This window comes from Bombus terrestris, chromosome 13 (genome assembly GCF_910591885.1).
Source record: "Bombus terrestris chromosome 13, iyBomTerr1.2, whole genome shotgun sequence".
Lineage (NCBI taxonomy): Eukaryota > Metazoa > Arthropoda > Insecta > Hymenoptera > Apidae > Bombus > Bombus terrestris.
Genome location: NC_063281.1, coordinates 8,724,962 through 8,747,723, shown reverse-complemented (window position 1 = coordinate 8,747,723; position 22,762 = coordinate 8,724,962). Strand labels below are relative to the sequence as shown.

At 41.8% G+C, this 22,762-nt stretch overlaps 1 protein-coding gene across 10 annotated transcripts in view; it reads left to right on the top strand.

Moving 5' to 3' along the window:
* LOC100648766 (basement membrane-specific heparan sulfate proteoglycan core protein) overlaps positions 1-22,762 on the top strand; it is a 249,112-nt gene that overhangs the window by 148,682 nt on the left and 77,668 nt on the right. For 7 of the 10 annotated variants that reach the window (XR_007226183.1, XR_007226184.1, XR_007226182.1 and 4 more), the window contains 4 exons: positions 14,705-14,915; positions 17,389-17,448; positions 20,260-20,410; positions 21,110-21,270. Coding sequence is in view for 5 of the 10 variants with exons in the window: in XM_048411464.1 (XP_048267421.1) it covers positions 14,705-14,915; positions 17,389-17,448; positions 20,260-20,410; positions 21,110-21,270 (583 nt within the window). In the remaining 5 variants the exon portion in view is untranslated. The remainder of the gene's footprint in view (positions 1-14,704; positions 14,916-17,388; positions 17,449-20,259; positions 20,411-21,109; positions 21,271-22,762) is intronic. The other 3 variants (XM_048411463.1, XM_048411465.1, XM_048411466.1) reach the window with 3 other exon arrangements.

Below are 22,762 nucleotides of genomic sequence, written 5' to 3'. Positions count from 1 at the left end.
TATACTGGTAAAATATGAAACCAATTTAGAAGAGTTGTTTTTGAATCAGCAGAATGCTCGAGTCGAGCTAAGTAATTTGCCTAAGCTAAGCAATTAAGTTACGTAAATATTTAATCACCAAATTCGATTATGAATAAGTTTCAAGCGAACCACATTTGTGCCCTGTTTAATTATTTTGTACGTGCAAAATCCAAGGTTGGATTTTAAGATGTTGAAGTCTTGCTATATTTTTGTGTATCTCTGGCTTTTCTTTTTTTTTAATCCCGGAGAATGTATCTTTTGTTTATCAATTGGATCTGTAAAAAAGATACGTATAACTATTTTCCAACTGGTTAACCTTCGCAAACATCTCAACATTCAAACCGCATTATCCCTCCTTTATGAATATTTCCCCGTTTTCCAAACGCTAGCTGGACGTGCCCAGCGTTCTTATCTTGTACCATAAAAGGAACTGACTTCCCTGATAACAACTGCTTACCAGCCATCGAATGCCTCTTGTATATATTTACGATACGCTTTCCGAAACTTTTTGTCCAATCTCGACAAACTTCCGGACTCGAATGTTTCTGAAGAAACCTGACCCACATCATCTAGGAAGGAAGGAAAGAAAAAGAGAGAGAGAGAGAGAGAACGCGATACCCTGGCATGTAACAAGTTCCTTTTCGTTGATCTTACAAAATTGAGTTCAGTCTACTCGTTCCTCCGCTGGTACACAGAATATCACGATGGATTTTCCTCTTTCTTCCAGTCGCGCTAGGGATTAATATCTGTACACACAGTCCAGGTGAAAATCTCATGGGTGGAAAGGAAAGGTACAAGGAGAGGAAACTTAGTGTATTTAAGGTAACATTTCCTGCTGGTGTGTTTGAGACCCTTCTATTTGCTCCTTTTCTTCCGCCATCCTTCTCTTCCTTACTACACGTACCATCGACCTAAGGCCCGAGGGCTCGACCCTCCCTCTTGACTTTACGACCTGTGCCAGATTAGGATTTATTTTAATCCTAAAGGACTGGTTTGCCTTCGTGGTTTCACCCTTCTATTCCCGTGTATACACACAGCGACGTTCCCTCTCAGGTCTCCCACGATCGAGTGTTCTTCTACACGCACGAAACGATCCTTTTCTCTTCAACAACTTCGGAACGCGATTTTCTATATCAATTTATAACGGAGCGCAACTTTCACGCCCATTTGGAACTTTCTTCGTGGCGCTGGCTACGGTAACCGAAAGGTTCGCTGGAAACTAGGACACATATTTTTTCTTACGAAAATGAGATCACTATTTATTTCGAGGATCCTTTTTAAATTGAAAATGCAATCTTGTACTTGCATATAATCCATGGATAAAGCGTATGATGGTAGTATACTGTAATTCCAAGTATAATACACGGTGTATTTTTATATTTAATAGAGAAGACTTTTTATTGAATTTTCTATCTTCATTCGCGTCTATGTTTAGACCGACCAAAGAGATTTCTAACTCTTTGCCCGAACGGTATTTCAATTTGCCTATTTCCTTTGTATGCCAAAGGGTACTGTATCTTTACTGTTGATATTAATAGCTAGCTACTATCGATATTAACCGATAAATAAATAAATACAAGGTATTTGCTTTACAATAATTAGTTGTTAGGAATTTTAAAAATTTCGAAATAGTTTTACAATTACTTGTACCCCTTTTTCCTCAAATCCCTCGATATCTGAAATGAATATTCATGTTTGCGATTAGTTGTTCTATTTTACGAGAAATAGCGTATACATGAATAGTGTGTGTCAGACAAACAGAGTATCAGAGGCATTTATATCCGGTTCGTCCAATTTATGCACGCGCGCCAGGTACCACGAGTTTTGCGTTTTTCCTTTTCCCTGATTCCTTTCATCGAGGCAAATGAAACGGTCTCGCATCGGTTCCATCTATTCCCGACATTGTTCGAAATTCACCGATCACGAGGCCGTGTGCCGTTGCTCCTTTGAACGTGGTGCATCTCCCCGAAGGTTTTATAGGAAATCGATATCGGGACGCGTGGAATGTTCGTTTCAAAGGTATGATCGACGGCGGGGGAGGCACGCGTGGACAGGCTGACGAAAAACAGAGAGGTCGACAACAAACGACGACGACCGAAAACAGAAGAGGTGGAGAAGGAAAAGAGGGGTGGGGGGAAACACAAGGAAAGAGGAAAAACGGGAAAATAAACTGCCGTAAAGTCGTGCGATCAATCACGTGCCGCGCTAGACCGCGCGTAATCTTCGTTAGAATAAATAAATCCAGTCACGTAGAATACACGCGTGTTGCACGCTGTTACAAACGAGTCCAAAGTGAACGACGATGACTACAGAGGGTCGAAAAAAAAGTAGCGTGTCACGCTTATTAGAGGCAAGAGAGAACGTTCACGGCAATTCCATTTAGTCGATTCGATTTCCAGCTTGGTTACGTTCCGGTGTTCGGTGCTAAATTCACGATTAATGAAATAACCTGGGTATCTTTGAACCAGTGCTGACTGGTCGTCTGTATTCATCGGCCCCATAGTTTATTTTACACGAACTATGCGACCATTAATTACATTGAACAAACGCGTGTAAACGTCCGTCCCACTTATGCGAATAGTTTCATTTTACGGGAGCCAGCCTGCGGTGGCTTGTTTGCCGCGTAAAATATCCGTAACTAGACTCTGATCTTCATCCGCCTCGCTAACCAACGGCCTGTAATTTATTTCGTCGACTATCGATCGTTTACTTTGACTATTGTTATAAATAAGCTGCGATTGTTCACGTATATCCATATCTTTTTGAATGAAACTAGAGAAATGCAAGCTCAGGGGAGATTCGTTGTAGCGGTACTCTATTTGGATATTTTGCATATTTTGTAAAATGCTGGTGTTTCTCGTATTTCTTGCTTCCTTTTTTTAAAGTTTCTTTTTCCGAACTTTCTTTCTCATCTTCATAGTTCGGTCACGCCCTGCTGCTAAACTTCAAGTGGTAAATGTATACACGTCCATAGTCTACATTTATGTGGTTCCTCTGAAACTGCGACTTGCAAATTCACTTTACAGACGACATTTACCCAAGATTGTGCTAATTGATAGACGTACGGCGAGTTGATTGGACCGACACGTATTAATTGATGTATAACGATCGATACGATAAGAGCCATTTACTAATATTCGCTGTCAGTAAATAGCAGTGTGACGTGTGTAACTACGTACACGTACTGTGACAACGTTAAAGGGGGTTAACAATGTTTAGAGTACGTTAGAAGACAGTTGTTTGGGAGAATGGGGCGGCGGTGAAATTGAATTTTCAATACGCTAAATATTCACGAACACGATGACGCATTTCCATAACCGGGGACTGTACACGCGTCGAACATAACTTTTCCATTTTCCATTTGCCCGGCCTTTCGTTCGCTTCGACACACGGATGATTGATCGATTACCGATGGAAAGCGAAAGTGATGCAACGAAAACGAAAGAAAAAGATTTGCAGAATAGATGCAGCCAGAAGATGAGTTACAGTATGAGAAAGATGATAGCAACAGGCTCCGAGTAGTAGGAATGCACACCTGACACTACGAGTATTCTTCGTAGTGCTTTATATTCAAAACAGCATCGACAAAGAAACAAAAAATTCCTATGAATCTTGAAACGAAGCATTCTCTTCCTTTTCCTTTGGTATATTCATAGTCGCGATTTCCTTCTGATTCGCGCTTGTATGTGCAGCACACGTATGTATCTCACGATGGGGAATACGCCTTACCTATACGTATCCACTACTACAGTGACTAGATCCAGATAGATCCGCAACCTCAACATTTATGCAGCCCGCAAAGCCCACGTCGAGTTGGCGCTTTAGCGTTGCTTAACATTAACATCAACACGAGTGCATGAAAGTGGCTGGTGTTCCCGAAGGAATCGAATAACGGAGAAGCGTGGAGGTGCAAACGCATCGCGAGATTTGTCGAACGAAAAGGAAATTTCAAAGGAGCCGTGGCTGCGTTCGAGGGCAGAACGCTCGACCAATGTCGAGTTTCTGTTCCGATCCACGCGACGACTTTATAAATTTATATTGTGAATAAATCTGAATTCGAAAGCGATAGACGTCGAAGAAGTCGTAGTAGACATTCCGTGATGATCGAGGAAAAAGGGCCGTGCTTAAAGGCGAGCAAGAGGGAAGGGCGACACGAGGAAACGCAAGGGAGAAAGAGGAAGCGTAGGAATATCGAAAAAGTGGAAAGCAGAAAAGGGCCGTGCTCGTCAGACGACGCTACGAATGCAAATTTAACTTTTCCTTTCGCGCGAAAGAAGCTACGCCGATGAAAGTCGACGAGAGAAGGTTGGATTGCAGACGTTGCTGGATAAGGCCGTGGAAAAACGACAGCGAGGCTGAGTCGACACCACGAAGCCACCCCTTCGATCCGACAAGCGGAGCTTACGTAAGCGACAGTCGTGTGCTGTCTTTCAAATTATTTCGATGTCCTAGGGAAGACCGCGAGTTTCAGCGCGATCTTTCGCTCGGGAAAATTTACGACTACGGCGAACAGCTTTTCTTGCGACCGATCCGTGCACACGTTTCCCTTTTGAACGAATCGCTTGTATCCGTTCTTTGTCCCTCGCCAGCGTCGAGAAAACACGATGGACCGATTCAGGATGAGCGGTTGCTTCTTTTTGAATCATGTAGGAGAATGTACTAAAATACTTCTTGGATACCATAAGAAAAGTAATTCAATTAATTTAGTAGAATTCACAGTCGTTTGGAAGTGATAATCGTTTACACTGTATACACGATAATTTATTAATTAATAATGTTGGTGGCTTGAAAAGATACTGATTGCAAACGATAAAGGAGTTCTTTTATAATCTTATAACATGATGGAATAAGACGATTACAGGACTTGTAATTTATAAACCTTTATTTATTTGATGGAAAATTGTTCCTGTTATATAAGAGAGTATATTGGCACTGGTAATTTATAACTCATTAAACTTTACATCGCTTAGTTCATTTACGAAGAAGAGATCTATATTCTTTATATTTTCCCCTCTTTGTCGCAAAAATTTGAAAAACTAGAAAACACAGACAGTGGAAGCCAATTAATTAAAAGCGAAGTACAAATGCTAATTGTCAAAGTAAAGCCAGACCGACTTTATCAATAACTTTGAACAAATGACACTATTACTTTAATTAAAATCACGATACGAAACATGTGTCTCATAGCGAGCTTCAGACTATGACCTTATACAACTCTTAATTGCAGCAGCTCATAGCTGTCTGTTATAGGACATCGATAAAACTATACTCGACCATGAAGTTCTTAGTTGAGTACGTATGCACGTACACACGCATACACATATATAGGATAAACCATAGTAACTTGAATTATAGGATAGTGTGGAAAAACAGTATAGCGAAACAAGATTAGATTAGCGTTTCGAGAACATAAGACACGACGAAGAAGCGAGTTGAAAGTACTAAGCGCATAGGAAAGAGCTTTAACTTTCACGTGAGAAAAATGTTCTCGAAGAAAGTAATTGCAAGAGACGCCAGTCCGCTCTCAGAAATAGGAATAAATTTCTACCGTACGCGAATACTATTTTCACGCGGGAAAAACATTGGTTATACAGGGGTCTTACGCGAATTGCACTTGCTCGCCATTCCAGGCTGCGGAAGACGAAATAGGACGATTTCTCATCCAGAATGAAGAGTAACGTTCCCTTCTTGACCTCGTTGTTTCACGCTTTCCGAATATCGACGTTACCCTGGCATAATCATTGTCTGGTGAAGCTTTCTTCGAAACTTGTCCAACCTATAGATGCAGCAAATCGAGAACCAGCAGTGGATAGAAGGACAAACGACAGATAAATTATTCGAAATAGCTGTTGAACGCATCTCCGATTCAGCCGCGATCTGTCTGCCAGATTCCAAGCAAATTACATCGAATTTGACGTCCGGATAATGCAGCAGAGATCAACGTGTCCTATCTAATTTACGTAACACCGTCCATCACGTTACTTATTAACGTTTATGCGAACACCAACCATTGAATTATCGAACAACGTTCCCCATCGCGTGGATAGTGGAATTTCGGCTATTGGACCGAAATGGGTCGAGTCCATTCATTAGCCAGTTCTTTTATTTTTCGAAAAGCAACGAAACGTATCCAACTGCCAAAATATCGAGACGGAAAGCAACACTGGGAGGATCGTAACACGCTCTCTGTCTTTGTCTTTGTCTCTGTCTCTGCTTCTCTCGTTGGTAGCTGCACTCTACGCGTTCGCTTCGATCGCATCAGTCAATTTACGCTCAGGACTGTCGATTAAACCGAGCGCGATACTTTTAATGGCGACGGCTTGTTTCCTGTCTGGAACAACCATTAATTTTAGGCCGGCACCCAAGCGATATCGATAGCAGAACAGATGTCCGTACTGTTGATAAAAGCGCGTCCATAAAAGTGAGCTTTACAGGATAATAACACGTGTACACGTGACGTATGTGTATTCTCCGGCTGGCCGTGGCGCAACAAATGAGTATGAACGTTTTCCAATCAAACCGGCATCAAAACCGGACCGCGGGAGAGAAAAGGGCAGAGAGAGGGATGAAAAGAAGGGAACGATCGAAAATCCAACCTAAAGAGCCGGGGGAAAAAAACACAGCACTTGGATACTTGATACCCTTCAAACGATTTCCATCCGCGAGTGAGTTTCGCCGTTTTCCGTTAATTTTTTTAGAAATTTTACCGATGTTGTGTGATTGGTTAAACTTAGTTTCTATCGATCGGAAATCGAGGAAAGCCACTAGATGTAGGAAAAAGTCTCTGCGATCGAAATTAATCAAGAACAGCGCGATTTGACTCTCTGTTCACATTTATTTGTACAGAAATTATCCTTAACTTCAGAGTCGGTAGTTCGCCATGGACTTGCCACAAAATCCATTCCCTCGAATTTACTTTCAACCATCGAATTAACCGCTCGAAATCCATTAGTCGGCTAATCTCGTTTCTTGCCCGGAATGCTTCGGTCCTGTTGAATTTCCGACGTTGCATCGTCCACAGAAAGCGAATACGCGATACATCGAAGTATACATACAGAGAAAGGGACAGGTAGAATGAGAGAGAAAGAGAGAGAGAGAGAGAGGTATTCGTAAATCGGCCATATCTACGGAATTTTGCCGAAAATACGCGACCGGTGACAGAATGAAAAGCACACGGAGGTATGCCCATTCCACCGATATATTGCTCCGTGGCGACATAGTAATAGCAAACGCCGCTGTGGAGAAGGCAAAGTAAACAGGTGATCGATATTGTTTGATTTATGCGCCACGGGAGGGTGTGCGAACGTAGCGAGATCACGGAGTGTTTTCGGTGCCTGCATTTACAAGCAATGGTCGAGGTTACGCGTCCACCTAGCCACGTCTATTCACGTGAGCCAACCCCTGTGTCACCGAGCAAAATGTCTACATACACACGTCTCGCCGTACAGATACATAGATACGCATGTGAGAGACCTGCTTCGAATTTCTAATTTTCGATATTGACAAGCGGACAACGCCAGCCCTTTTCACCTCCGCTCGTCCTTTGCCGATCTACCCCTTTGGCCTGCACCCTCTTTTTCAACCGAGGCGACTGTGATTCATGCCAGCTCGCACGTACCGTTTATTGGCCACTGGCTGGTGCACGCAATAGCCGAGCAGGATTTATGAAGCGCACCTTGGTACGAGCCGTGCCATGGACCGCGCGAGGCGAATTTTAAGGGAAACGAGCCGCGAACTTTCCGCGAAAGTTGTGATAAAGAACCTGCCCTTAGTGGCGAGCTTTTCTTAGAATCTATCGGCGAACTTTGAAGATCCTTTAATGAAGACATTGTACACGATCGGCGAGACCATTAGGAATAGCAATTTGAAGGGCGAAGTAATTCACGCCGGTGAAAATATCGTTAAAAAGCTCAGGATAGCAGACTGATGAAATTTACGAAAATTGCGATTGAAGGAGATTCATCCTGTGAAAAGAATTGTAAAAAATCGTTAAATAATTATATAACAAAATAGATAAATATATATATGTACATATATAATAAAATAGAGCAATGCTCGTAAGCATTTAGATTTAAGAAGACTCGTCGCTGTATAAAATGAATTGTAAAGAGAAACAGCGCAACGGAGTGGGATTACTTAGGAAAATTTCAATTCGGAAAAATTCACCCTTTGAAGAATTACAAAGCACTATAAAGGAATACGAAGGAAGATGGCAAAGATATCTAAACTTAAATTTAAAGAGTCCCTTGAAGACAGAAAGTAAATGATAAATACAAAGTGACAAACTAGCGTCGTTTGTATAATTTTCAATTTGTCGAGAGAATGCCTTCGATTAAATTCATGTCCGTTATGCCCATTGAAAACCCCCGAATTCCGTTTCTATATCGAAAACACGAAACGTGCGAAGTGCTCCTATGTATAATTTAAAAGTTTGGGAACGGTATTATTCCATCACGACGATTCCGTGGCGTGGTGCAACGAACGTCGAATACAGAGGATGGCGAATATTTGGCCGACTCTCAGAATAGTTGAATGATAAAGGTGAAAATGGTAGGGATGATCGAGTGCAACGAGGGTTGTAAAGGCGCGAGAGAATGCACCAGGCTGCAGGCTAGAACGAGATCTCTCCAGGATATATGGGCATGGAGGAAAAAGACGTCGTTACCAGGAGCTCATTAACGGGGAACTATCCCCAAGACAGCACCTAGTCGTACCTTCCAGTCGAGCTACTGGTGGAAGCTTTTGGAGGGTGTAGCCCGCGCGTTAGGCTGCGAGGAAACTGCGCAGCTCCGATACTAATTAGTCCATCGGTTCGATCGTTCACTGGTAAAAGCTTCTCTCGCGTTTACCTTCTCTTGTTTTTTTTTTCGCCTGACTTCTTTTCGTTACATCCTGTTCTCATTTTTCTTCGAGCTTCTCATTGGAACTTGGTCGCCGACGAAGGTGAAGTAAAATCGTGGCACGACGAATTTACACGAGAACGAGGGCAGAAGTTTGTTCGAAAGAGCTTCCAGTCTTTCGCTTCTTTCTCATTTTATTTTTGCTTCTGTCCTCTTTGTTTCTTTCCAAGTTCTTTATTTCTGTCTCCTTTTCTAACGTTTTCGTTCAGACTTTTGCACGAGAGTAGGCGAAATTTGGACTCTTGCCATGTCTAACTACCCGCCCCCCCCTTCCCGGCCTTTCTCGTGAACGTTTCAGGTTGGCGTTCCTGAAGTTCGCCCAATTACCAGGCATTAGTCTCGTTTCATCTCGTCGGGGGTGCGAACAGCGCAATTTCCTCAACGCTTCTGCATTCGCTATTATTTCATTAGGAACAGCCGATACTTCAAGATGTGAATTACATCTGTTTTTATCGGAGGAAATTCCAGTAACCTGATTGGGTAGTCAGAAATCTGATTTACTTGATGCAGTGAGCGAATCTGTGCTTTTTAACAATTTAAAGATTCGAAGATAACTTTCCGTTATTTCGACGATATCGCAGTTCCATTCTTCTTGCGAAGTAATAGGTATAATTTTGTTAGGTAAAGTAACGACACTCTTATCTTAGGAAATAGTTCATTGACAAAATCGTTTCTTGCGTCACTGTTCCAGCGAATCAACGATATTATCATCAAAATGAAAAGATACTTTGCAAACGGAAACTATTGTTTTAAATAATAATACATTTAATCACATTAACTCCAGCGTAATTATCGGATATTATCAATTAGCGAAGATGTATTTGAACTTTTTTGTTTATACTTGCGTCTGTCTTCGTTCAGCATTGGTTGTATTTGTACTTGGTTGTACTTTATTGACAAACAGCATACGAACATACGAGAAACGCGTTAAAAATTATAATTTCATTGTCTGAAAAGCTATCGAAAGCCACTCCTTGCACAATTATGTAATAAATCTTGCTTTAGTCGATATTTTACATCGCGAAACACGCGATAGTATGAGTAGAATAGGAAATTTATGATAAAATATAACTGGCGAATGAAAAGTATTCATCGTGAACGAAAAATATCTCATATTGTCTAAACGCGCTAGATATCCTGATACTTATGGCGGACAGTGTATATACATGGCGTTATAAATGCTAAGCCTCGATTTCGCCGTTAACAGCGTAGCGAGTACGGATGGACAGGTAATGAACGACCATGCGAGCGAGAAGATGAGCGGCACAGATACAGGACATATAATAGCCTGGATAGTGGAACAGAGAGAAGCTGCAATCGATGGGATATTCAAGTAATGACAACGATAACGACGGTGACGATAATCAACGAGCAACACCCACGTCGAACGCAGTTCGCTGCAACGACGATGACGAACGACAGCGAGGGTGGCCATTAAATTGATACCACCTGCTAATTGGTATCTCTAATTTCTATCGGGCTGTGTACCAACCAGCTTACGATAAAATGATCGGCCAGAACCCATACGATGATTGGCGTTTCCAGCGCGGAGGAATAATTTGTTACCAACGTTTCCATCGTTTGATCTTCTCACCACTTTGTTTCACAGGATTCGCGAAGTACGATTTTCATGTCATGATCCCCGTATCACCGCGTTCGAACGGATCAAAGGTTTCATTTAATGCTGTTACAGTTTCACTTCAAAGCATCGCTCGCAACAAACGACTTGCAACGTTCTCGCGCGACTAACACCTCAACATCGTTCCATTTCCCAGCGTCTCAGCGCCGTCGTACTTTTATCCCCGGCCGTCAGTCAATGTTTGTCGCGCATCTGCCTCGTAGAATGTACGAAATAAAATTGAGGCAAACCGATCTGCCTCCCTTAAACTGATTGACACGCTCGACTGCGCCCGTGGATCTTGCGAAAGCCTGCGAAAGAGGCGAAATAAGAAAAGCGCGAAAATAAGACGATGGCGCCTAGATAAGTACAAGTGGAAAACCCACATCGCAGGCGTTTGTAAATCGAGTTTACCAACGACGAACGGTTCCCATCATTTCCACCCCTTCCATTTCCACCGTTGCACTCTCCAACCCTCTATTTCGCCGCATCGTCTCAAATGTACATTGCGTGGTAGACCTTTTATCCCGAGAAATTACCTTGAATGGTTGAGAAAATCATCGTTCCACGGGGCGGATAGGAGGCTTCTCCATTTTCTTCGTCAACGGTTGGGACGCTTCGTCGCTCGCAACCCTCCGCACGGAATCGCGACACGACTTGCCTGCGTATCGAGGCCGCAACAGTCGTTTCCTCGACGCCGTTTAGAAAATGCCTGCACGTACGTTGCGGCACCCCCGCGAGGGGTTGAGACACGCTGCGCCACGAAAGGGAGACACGAACAGGAAATATTCCCTGCCTCGAAGAAATTCTTCGTATCCCCGGGAAAATTCGTTCGACTCCCAGCTGCGCTCTACATTTCTTCTTTTTCCGCGTCTCCTACCCTTACCTCCCACCATTTCGCCGTGTTAAACTGCTACGTGCCCTTTATCCGATGTTAAGGCGTTTCTGTTTTCCTTTTTTCCTATCCCTCCTCTCTTTCTTTCGAAAGCTTGTTTGATTCAAGAGCACCGGAATCTCCGGAGAATCTTGAAACGAATAACGTTGCCGGATTAATAGGAGATGAAGATCGCAGTTGGAGGTGCATGTAGCGATTCAAAGGGCCGCCTTTCCAGGCCACTTTCCAGGTCGCTTTCGGGTTGGCCTAAGCAGAAAATGGCAAGTCCTTCTGACTTTGAAAGGGCAAAGCCACTGAAAGTCTTACGCTGGTTACCACCCGGCAAATTGCGCTCCGAGATGTTTTACGTAGCGAGTATCACGAGCATCTGCTCCAAACAACCACTATCGCTTCTTTATCTGCTTTCTCTTAACCATAGATAGCGTACAAAAGGGAAGGAAACCTCGCGGGGAGCAGGTAACTCTCTTCTTGATCTTCTTTGGTAGTTCCTTCTTAAACAAGGCACGTTTATTGCCAAGCACTAACCTGCAGCTAGTATAGATGGCGCTCTTTGTTCGTCGGTAATTTCTCGTAGTCGAATCTCAGCAAAGAAACGCGGTTGTTTCAAGCTTGGTCCTTCAACAGAGACTTAAATCTTTGTCGGAACAATTTTTACGAGAGTATAGAGATTTATTATAAGAGAAAAAGAAAAATTAGTTTGAACTACTGTGAATAAGATTCAAGGAACGTTAAAGGGATCGTTGATTCGTGATCGGATGATCGTGCTAACCGAACTATGGCAAACTGTAATTCCAACTTGGGCAGCAAAGAAACTTCACGTGCAGTGGAATTTGCATTACATTTGCCCATAAAACTCGAACGATATTTATGTTTACCGGACACGAAGATTTTTGTATTCAGTCCGCCGTCTTCCCCGCTAGAAAAATATTCCTGTAATTAAAACGCTGCCACGTAAGCGGAATGCTTAAAGCGCAGCGCCGCCACCCAGAAAGCACGTTCCTTCTATTCGCAGATTTCTCGCCTCGTTGTACTTTAATAGGGATAAAATTCCGCGATAACACGTACAGCACGTAACATCCTTGTTCTCCACCGTGTAATCTCAGCGCCGAGAGGCGAGTTCGAAACTATAAGATGTCCGTGGCTGACTTACGAAGATATTCGACCCCGTGGGGCAATGGCTGGCGTAAGGGCTGGAATATATTTAATTTTCCCCGGTGGAGCTAGTTCGCTAGATATAAAAGGCGCGAGATGATAACTGACCTATTCCTCTTCTCTTTCGTAGAAAAGATTACGCGACGATAAAGAATGCTCGTGTACGAAATTTATATTTAAAAGGTCCTTCTTCGTCTCTGTCGTGCGTTTTCCCTTCTATATCTCTCTGCAGCACCCCTCGGTCCTCTCGTTTTCTATCTCTCCTGTGTGTTTCTCCGCCTCTTTCCATATCGCTCGTTACGGGTGCTCGAATTCGCAGAATAAATTCGCGGAACATCTCTGGCGTGAAACGCGGCCTCAATTCGTATCAAAATAACGCGAGTTCCACGGCGGAGAGGAATTTTCTGCATAGAGAAAAAAAATTTCACCCCGCAAATTCGAATCTCGCGGGAGAACGGATTATTTTCGCGGATTCGATCGGAAACGGAATTATTCCGAACGACGTGCTAACGTCGTTTAATTTCCGTATCGAATTTTAACGCGATTGTCTAGAAAATATTCGTCGTGGTTACGGCGCGTGATAAACATCGGCGATATCAAAATACGCGATATTCCGATTAATCTCGCGAAAGTGGTCGGTACTATGTGGGGGTTGGAAGGTCGTAAAGCGAAACGAGGAATCCTTATCGAACGTCTGATGTCGAAAACTTCTCGCGGGATCCAAACGTTTCGACGTCTTCGTTCTTGACAGAGAAGGATTGCGTCTTCAACCCTCTTCTCCTCTTCGACTCCCAGTGTGGGACTACCCTTCCGTTCCATTCACTGTGTCTCTCTGTATGTCGCAGAAGGATGCAGTGGAGAATAATTAACGAGGGTGAGAAGATCTTCTTCTCGGTGAACATACGTTTAACGAGTCCCGTCGTTGGGGTTAGAAGTACCGGCATCCATAAGCGCGCGACGCTTTCCAAAGAGGGATAACCCATAGAGGGGTGACTTTTGGCGCAGGAACGGCCGTCGTACGACCGTCACGTACTTGTGTAATTGTCGGACGGTCTACGGGAGACATTTAACGATCAGCCATAAATGTCGATAAGCGGATAAAGCTCGGGAAATTTCGGGTATTTTTCAACCGCGATCATACCCGGCTGAATTATCAGGACCACTTTATTAAATTTGTCGAACGTCTCTATCGATTCATTGCGGTCGTTAACGCAGCCAATTATTCGCCGATAACATGTTCAAATATGCCGCTGATAAAATCTTCAATTTCGATTACGATATAATCGCCGATGAATATTTTTGAATATTGCGAGTCATATATCAGATTACCCGTTTGATAGAGCGAGTTTGTATAATTTATCGGGTTTTATGTGCCTGAGTCAGCGCGATCATGATTTTTTAAATAATTTCGAATATATTTGAAATAACTCTTATTTAAAAAAAAAAAAAAAAAAACACGCGATAGAGGAAATTCAATATTCTTTTTAATTTAAATTTCAGATTTGTATTAAATATGCATTATTAAATATACTTATAGTGTCTCGTCTGTGGTTTGACTTGTACTAAAGAAAAATATATGTTACACCATAGTTGTATTATTATACTTTGTTAAAACGTCAGAGACTTAGATGAATAGAAATTTTATTATACAGCTGCTAGTAGATTTAACAAATGTATTATATAAATCTGTTAAATGTTACGTCCACTTCATCGACATTCTTGTTATTTCGACTTGTTATTTACTATTGTAAAATTAGTTACCTATCGATCGATCGTCAATAATGGACAATTTTATGAGAAATTAACATTCTTTTCCTTGGAACTACTTTCAATGGAACCAATCGCTAACGATAAAATTACGCAATTAGAAGAACCTCTGGATCCACTGATCTAGCTGAGGACAAATTACAGTGATTCGTGAAAACTAGGTCGATCGAATCGGATCAAGCGTGCAGCAAATCTTTTCGTGGAAACGAGAAGAAGCTTTCTCCGACCTGATGAGAGAGAATACCTTTGAAACGTCGAGACGAGGACGATGTTGGAAACGAGTAACGTCGACGATCCTAAAACTTTTCTTGAAATTTCAATGATGCTCAACCAACGCCATTTTGTTTTCAGGTGTCTTGGATACGTAAAAGAGATTTACACATACTCACGTCGTCCATCTATGCGTACACGGGGGACGAAAGATTCTCCGTGAAGCATCCCGAAACATCTGACGAATGGACGTTGAAGATCGATTACGTTCAACAACGTGACGCTGGGGTTTACGAATGCCAGGTTAACACCGAGCCCAAATTGAATTTAGCCTTCGTGTTGAGAGTCGAAGGTAAAACTGCAGTTATGTTAACATTATCTTTACGATTAATCCTTTCACGTGCTTGACACGTTTCAAGAAAATTTCAGTTCAATATTGAAGTGGTTACTGAGTAGAGATGGAATATCGACTATGTAGAATTAAAAAGAATTTTCTCTACAATTTTTACCATTAGAAATAATCTTCTCTTTTGCTCGTGTTTTCGTTCATGTCATATAAAATACTGATCTGGCAATAGATTTTCTTCCAATAGATCGGTAGAAAGTATTCGTAAAAAAGGTACGCGAAAGGATTGGTCATTCCATTGACGAAACAAAACCTCTATACCGTTGTAAATATTCGACTACTTCGTAATAGAGTCTAGATGAAACAGAGACAATTTCTTAATGTTTGCGTACGTGTCTACCACCTGGTCGATCAGGAAAGACACTTCCGGTACCTTGACTACGCACCAGCATGAGAAAAGGGACTGAGGCTTTCCGCTTGCATGCCTGTTACCGTGAAACGTTAATATTTTAAAGAGGTCGGCCCCCCCATTTCACATTTCTTTTTCTCACACGTTCGATCCAACCCTTTCGTTCGTATTTTGTATCTGACGGGATATTCTGATAAACGTGCCCTACTAGCCGTCGATTTCATCTCCTAGTACTTCTGTTATGCAATTAATTCGCCTAATTGATGGTGCTGTCAACGTCGAGCGCAGGTTGCAACCACGCCGCTACGACAACACTTTAGATTACAAACAGTGGTTGACGTTACGGCGTCAATTAAAAGTCCTCGTGAATTATCGAGCATCGTGCTTGTTCGCGTTATTAAGTATGTTCGAGTCACCGCTATAAGATCAATGGGGGTCAATATCAAACGATGTTAGCACGTTCGCGTAATTTATTTTTCGAGTATCTTTCCTCCGCATTTATTGTCTTCATGTTTGTCTCATAAAAGTATGCGTGACACGCGTTCTATGGATTTTCGTATCTTTAAATTTCTCACAAATGCATAAAATGCTGTAGTTTAATTAGTGTTTGTGGCCAAATAACCGTGATCGATGGAACATTACCAAGGAATGCTGACACGTTGTTCACATTTGCATAATTTATTTTTCGCGTATTTTTGTCCCTGTTTTCATCTGCGTGTTTGTTCCGTTTAATTATCGATTTTCGTTATCAATTAGCACTTGTATCGAAGTTCCACGTAATTACGTTACTTTATCGAGTTACAATTACTCGGCTCCTTTTTATGTTCCACGGGTTATCTGTGCAGTGCACTATTACGCGTTAACGAGCATCAATTATTTAGTACTTTACACGTTTACGGAAGTTAATCATCACGCTTTATCGCAATTAATCGCGCTACTGATGATTTGTGATGAATAACAATGTACAATGTTTATGCGTAAATTAAATGCAAATAATCCGATGAAAGAGCTATCCAGTTTATATGACGATAATTTAATATCGACTGACTTACTGATTACATTATTTTCATAAATATAATTGGACGATGTTTCGAACTTTTTCGCGAACCACTAACTCTCGATCGTCAGTGTGGATCGAGAATTTCCAGGTAACAGTTTAATTAGATAGCTTCTTTGAGTATTGCCACGTAAACTGTTTCCGCGATTCACGTGATTCCGAAGAGTGTGCGTGCACGAGCAACGCTGTTCATTAATTATGTTCGTGGCTTCTGCGTGTATCTGTCTCTATCACGAGACAGCATACGTGCGTGCATAACAGTAATTGCTCGTCAGTTGGCGAGCATCGATTTTTCCAATGAAAATCGACGATCGTGCAGTTAATTTACTAGAATTACATACTCCCTGGATATTCAAAATTTTATTCATATTATTTAAACCACTAGGGGCCTAGGTTGCTTTAACGCATCGTTTCATTCGCGATCGTTTTCAATGAATTTTTATTATCGAATTCTATTCTCTAATATCCTGAGTACGAATGGGAATTCCATTATGCGTTCGTTTAATATTTCTTTCGCCGTTTATTTCTTCCAACTAGATTTTCACGATTTTATGAAATGTAAAAGAGTTGACGAACTTATAATATTATGATAAATACGTGGTAATGGGTTAAACGGCCAGAAGGAAAAATATTTAAGATTCTCTTTTAATTAGTTCAACGTCAAATTATTCTTCGAGAAACAAACTTTACTCGCCGTGAAAACTAGTACAGGAAAGATAAATTCACATAGCCGGTAAAAGAGCTGCGAAGCTGTTATCACGATAGAAGAAAACGACAGGCCGTTACTGAGGACAAGAAAAGGGGCCACGAACGCCATGAATGAACAACGATGCGCTATGCATACGTACGTGTTGTATATACCTATATACATATACATATACCAGTTGAACAGCTAACGTAACCTATATCAGGATGGTTTCGGTGGCAATTCAATCCCCGGGCCACCCACGAAACGGTAGATCTCTCTCGACGAAATCGATTAACTCGATATCTTTTCTGTCCTCCCATTCCAGAAAGTGCCCCTGTCCCCGCCACCACCACACCGAACGCCATTCATCGGACGTTCAACTCAGGTTAGAGAATCACGCAAGAACAGAACTCCTTTTCCAAGCTGTTGAACTTGCTGCTATAGACGTTTTATTGCGACCAGTGTGTAGATCACCGGATGGCTGCCTCTGCATATCTATATATATATATACACATATATATAAAATCCGTTCACTGTGCATGTGGCCAGCATGTCTGTATATGCCGGCTCGTGCTCTATCAGTGCATGCACGTCCACCTTCCGTTTAATGTTAATTAATTCAACCCCCTCAGTACCGGATGGTTTTGTTTTACGAGGGCTGGTCGAGCTGACATTAACCAGTAAAAGGGGATCCGTTTCACTGATCGTCACACCTGCTGACCTGGAATCCAGCCACGTATATGCGACGACACGCGTTTTCTAATTGCCTCGGAATTATGTACCCGCGGAATAATCCAGTCTGATGAACTTTGTAATGCAACGAGATACGTTAAAGGGATAATAATCGCACGTGCTCGACCCGCCTTGGGGCGGATGCTTCAGGTTGCACTTCGTTATGCTTCTGCTTTGATGTTCGATAATTTGTTGCGTTTTGACTTTAATTGCCATAGATGCATATACGGAGTGTGCCAATAGTTAGAATATTAATAGGAAGAAGGTGATATTCTGCGAAGAATAAGTCGACTATATGGAATGATACGTTTTTCGTTGGACTATCTGTTTTCGAAAAAATTGACTTTCGATACTCGTAATATTCTATCCGATACAGTTTCTTGGTAACATTTTCGTGGTGCTGAGTTTCTTTGCTTAATTTGTATGGAACTAATAGGACGGTATAAGAGTAACGTAACGTTTTGGAAGACCGGTCAGTTGCTATAATTGTTCTAGCTTTTCTGGTGCCATTATTATTTCATTGTGAATGGAACTATATATCAACTTATATTTTGTCAAACTTGTATAATGGTTTGCATTGTTATATTATTGAGTTCATTGAGTTAAATGAAAAATCTATCTCGAAACAGCTCATGTGGGTTTCCAAAGAAATCTCAAATTCATTTTCGTAGTACAAAAGTAATTTAAAACACTGTCCATGGTGGATTTCCGAATGAAATTATTACACAGTCTCCAACTTAATTTGCATTTTTAATTCTTCAAGTGCCAGAGGAAGCCCCGGCATATAAATGCCGAACAAAGATATTAAAAATTGAATTTCCCGAAAACAAAGCTTCGTACGAAAAAATATTATTCTACATTTTCAACCTATTCTTCCACGTTAAACCACCCTTCTTCCCCCTTCTTCGATTGTATCATTATTGGGACATCCAAGGTATATATTTTTTTCTAGGGTAATTCTTTTTTATCTTTTGTACGAAGAATGTACCGTGGAGGTGAGTGATTTATTTTGACTTTATCGATCGGCCAAGGTAGTAGATTTTTTGTTTCGAGATAAACCGTGGCCCATTTCGAGGAATGCGATTGCATCGAGACAAAAAGCATATAAATGGGAAGGTTTTCTGGTGCATTTATCATGGCACGAAATGGTGTTTCGCGTGGCATTTGGCATGGTCCCGGTCCTTTTGTCAAGCTACGTAGAAACCATAACTGTAGTATTAATAAATAGTAAATTCTATTTTATGAACGCTTTTACGTGCACAACACACGAGGCCTAATTAGTCTGCTCTGATTATCTCTATCTCTCTACTTCCATAGCAATTAAAATATTCACGGCAACAACGTAAGTTTCGGCTGTGGTTTTTCCTTTCTGTTTTCACCGACCTCAACTTCGAAGTTCCATTAAAACTTTCGCGAAATTCGTTTCGAATGTTAGACACGAGCACAGCTACCAACTTGGTGAACACTCGCCCGCAAGCATTTGCATACGGTATTACACACGCCGAATTTAAGTTCATTCGCCCACAATTTGCTGATACCGGATCTTATGATTCACCCCCGATTACATACAATTTACAGAACGATTCGGGATAATCCCGTGAAATTCGAAATGCCGACTTTCCGTTTCCACAAATAGACGCACGGTTTACTCATTAACACTAGAACTATCTGGTGTATTAAACGTACCAAATATATTCTGCTAAGATTATACTGTAATAAACATATCAAATATACTACAGATAATTACAACGAAAATAGTAGCAGAAAAGTAAATAGATATACAGTGACAAACATATAAACAGATGCAAGAATTACCGACAATTTAATTCAAATTATTGTTCATTTGTATATTTCGAATATATTTTTACTTAAAATTCTTCAAACACTTATTACAGCTTCTGAATATTTCATTTCACAGAATAATGATACTATGAGTAATAGTATTTAGAAATGAATACTATCTATTTCACACGAGTTAGAAAAACAGAATTTTATATCCCCCATTTTATTATATCCTCGCTATCGTATAGTCACGTTTTTACTTGAATAAACGTTGATATTAATCATGCCAAATGAAACCTTCGTAATTTCGTCTATTACAAAAATACGAAACAAAATATACAGTTGATAGTTCTGGCGTTAACGTTTCGACGTTTTATTTCTAACTCTGTTACCGTCCGACAAATATCCGCAATTATAAAAACTTCTACACTCGACAGGCGAGAAATGAAACGCAGCGGCTGCACGTGCACCGTAAATTTTGAAATATGTAACCGCGTGTCGTGTTTTGACTTCGATGTCGCTTTGGGGAACACGCTTTAAAGGGAATCTGCAAGATTCATGAGACAGAGTAGACACCACGATGTATCCGCGAGTATCCCCGAGAAAAGAGAACGAATAAACGAAATTTAAGCGGGACCGAGGACGGAATGTTTAAGTGGCCGATTTCCGATGTGTGTTGCAGCCGCTCAGGCGAAAATCCTGGGTCCGGAAGAAGTCTACGTGAAGAAGGGTAGCACGATAAGCCTCACGTGCACCGTTAATGTGCAAAGTACACCGCCCAGCAGCGTTTCGTGGCATCACGGAGGAGCTGTGGTGGATTTCGACAGTCCCAGGTACAAGCCACGAGAATCAAGTTCTCGAGTTCTCTCCGTAATGCCTTTACTCCTCGTGCACCTCTCTCTATCTCTATCTATATCTCTCTTTCTCTTTCTCTCTTTCATCTGTCTATTTCGCCCCGCGACCCCCGCCAAAAAGGGATATGTAGAGGAGTGGTGCGAAAATCTACTTGCTTCCGTTCGATTACCTACGTTACGATTATTACCACGCACCCTGTAGCAGAGATGCATCGAAAACGTGCACCCTCTATCGCCCATATTCGATCACCATGAACATCTCTGTCGCTTTGGTGGATCGGTCGCATAACAGATTCAGCAAGAAAGCTGCACGAGACTCGATCTCACACAGAAAGAGATCTTAATTCGGGTAACTTTTGTTTTCAACGACTTTCTCGCTTCTGCAATGGTCTGGAAAATGGTCTTTTGTCTCGCGAGTCGGAACTTTTGGAAAATAGCGGAAGAGAACTGGTGAACAAGCACCGGCAATGGGGCAAACGGTTTCTCCTTTTGGAAACACGGGGACAAAACACGATAACGTGACAACCGTCGCGTCTCGGTGCATCTCGACGCTCGCGTTATACCAAGTTGGTGTAACGCGACCGTCACGACCCTTAGAAAATACACCAACATCCTCTAACAAACGTAAACGCGAACGTGTGCGCGGTGAATAGAAGCAAAGTATCTTTGATAATTCAGCGTTCACCGCAGGGGCGGGGTTTCCTTGGAGACCGAGAAGACGGAAAGCGGCACGACGAGCAGACTTCTGGTGACACAAGCCAGATTGACCGACAGCGGAAATTACACCTGCATTCCCAGCAACGCGAATCCAGCCAGCGTAATGGTCCACGTGCTGAATGGTAAGAGCCCTTTTTATTCCCTGAACTCTCATTCGACCCCCGTCGACCGGCCCACCAGTTCCCTTTCCCTTCGTCCCCTGCTCCGTCATGGCTTAACTTAATTTCTTCGGGACTCGAGAGCGACGATCAGTCTTGCGCCTAGACGTAGCTGCGCCGTGACACACAAGTTTCTTAATATTGATCCGCACTCTTCTTGTAACGCCGCTTATCCTGGCTAAAAGAACCTCGTCACGATTCTTTTTCACCCTCACCCTCCCCCCCGAAATATCGTTTCAACTTGTTAACGCGTCCGTCCTAACGGAATTTGACCGCGTTATTCGTATCAATTTTCAGAGTGGCCAGAAATTCATCGCTTTCGATGTTCCAGCACGACACAAGAGAGTTTATTAGCAATTTATCGGCAATTCGATTATAAGAATCCATCGGCTATTACAACGTACTTTCAATTGTTTCATTTAATTATTATCAAGCCAATTACATCAAAGGGATGATGAAACGTGATGGATGATTTAGAACATTGATTCGAAAATGAATGGATGTGAAAGGGTTTGGCGCGTTTCATCTAGGAAGCTTGAGCGTAGAATCGAAACCCATCCGTCTATATCTCTCCGTTTATTGATTCACGTTTTATCCGGATCCAGAGAAATTTTATCCCCGTCGATTTATTTTTATGCTATTTGCTTTGAATCTCTATAGCAGCTTCCTCAATACGCCGCGTCAATGCGCGACCGTGTTCATTTTTAGGCGCGTGTTTCTCTTATTTTTTGCCAGTGATATACGGGCATCATTTCAAACGTTCTGTTACGTCATGCACACGGCCTTCGATAAACGTCGCGAGCAAACGCATTTAAAAGATGGAATCGCGCGGAAAAATCGACAAGCATCCGCTGCCAGGTTAAATCGCGAGCATTTTAACGCTCGCGCGATTTCCTTCGCTTCTTGAATCGACACGCGTCTCGGAACGTCTTCTGACATCCTATCTCTGCCTTCGAGCAAGCATTAGCTCTCGTTAAAGGGAAATGAAATTTGGAAATCGTGATATGTTTGGAAAACTTGTGCTAAGTACAGCGAGAGAAATAAGAAATAAGGCTAAATTTCGGGAAAATCTATACACTTACATAAGAAAAATTGCAGGATCATGTTTCACGTCATCTGCTTTTTATGCTTGTGTGTAGTTTTTACATTCAATCTGTACTGTGATACGAATCGTTGTTATTAGACTGTGGCTGTTCATGCAAGTCCGGCTCTTTATAGCAACGCTTTGTTCACTAAATGTTACAACGAATAACATATACGTAAGTCACACAGTCAAGTTGTTATCATAAACCTGTAACGATCCTCTAATCGTTTTGAACGTGCATTTCAACGCAATTTCCGTTTACGCAAGCTGCAAATTTTACTTTATATACAATTTACCTCGTAACTTGTTCGCCGCATTGTCAAGAATAATATATTCCAATTGAAACATTTCCAAGTAATACATTTGGAATTT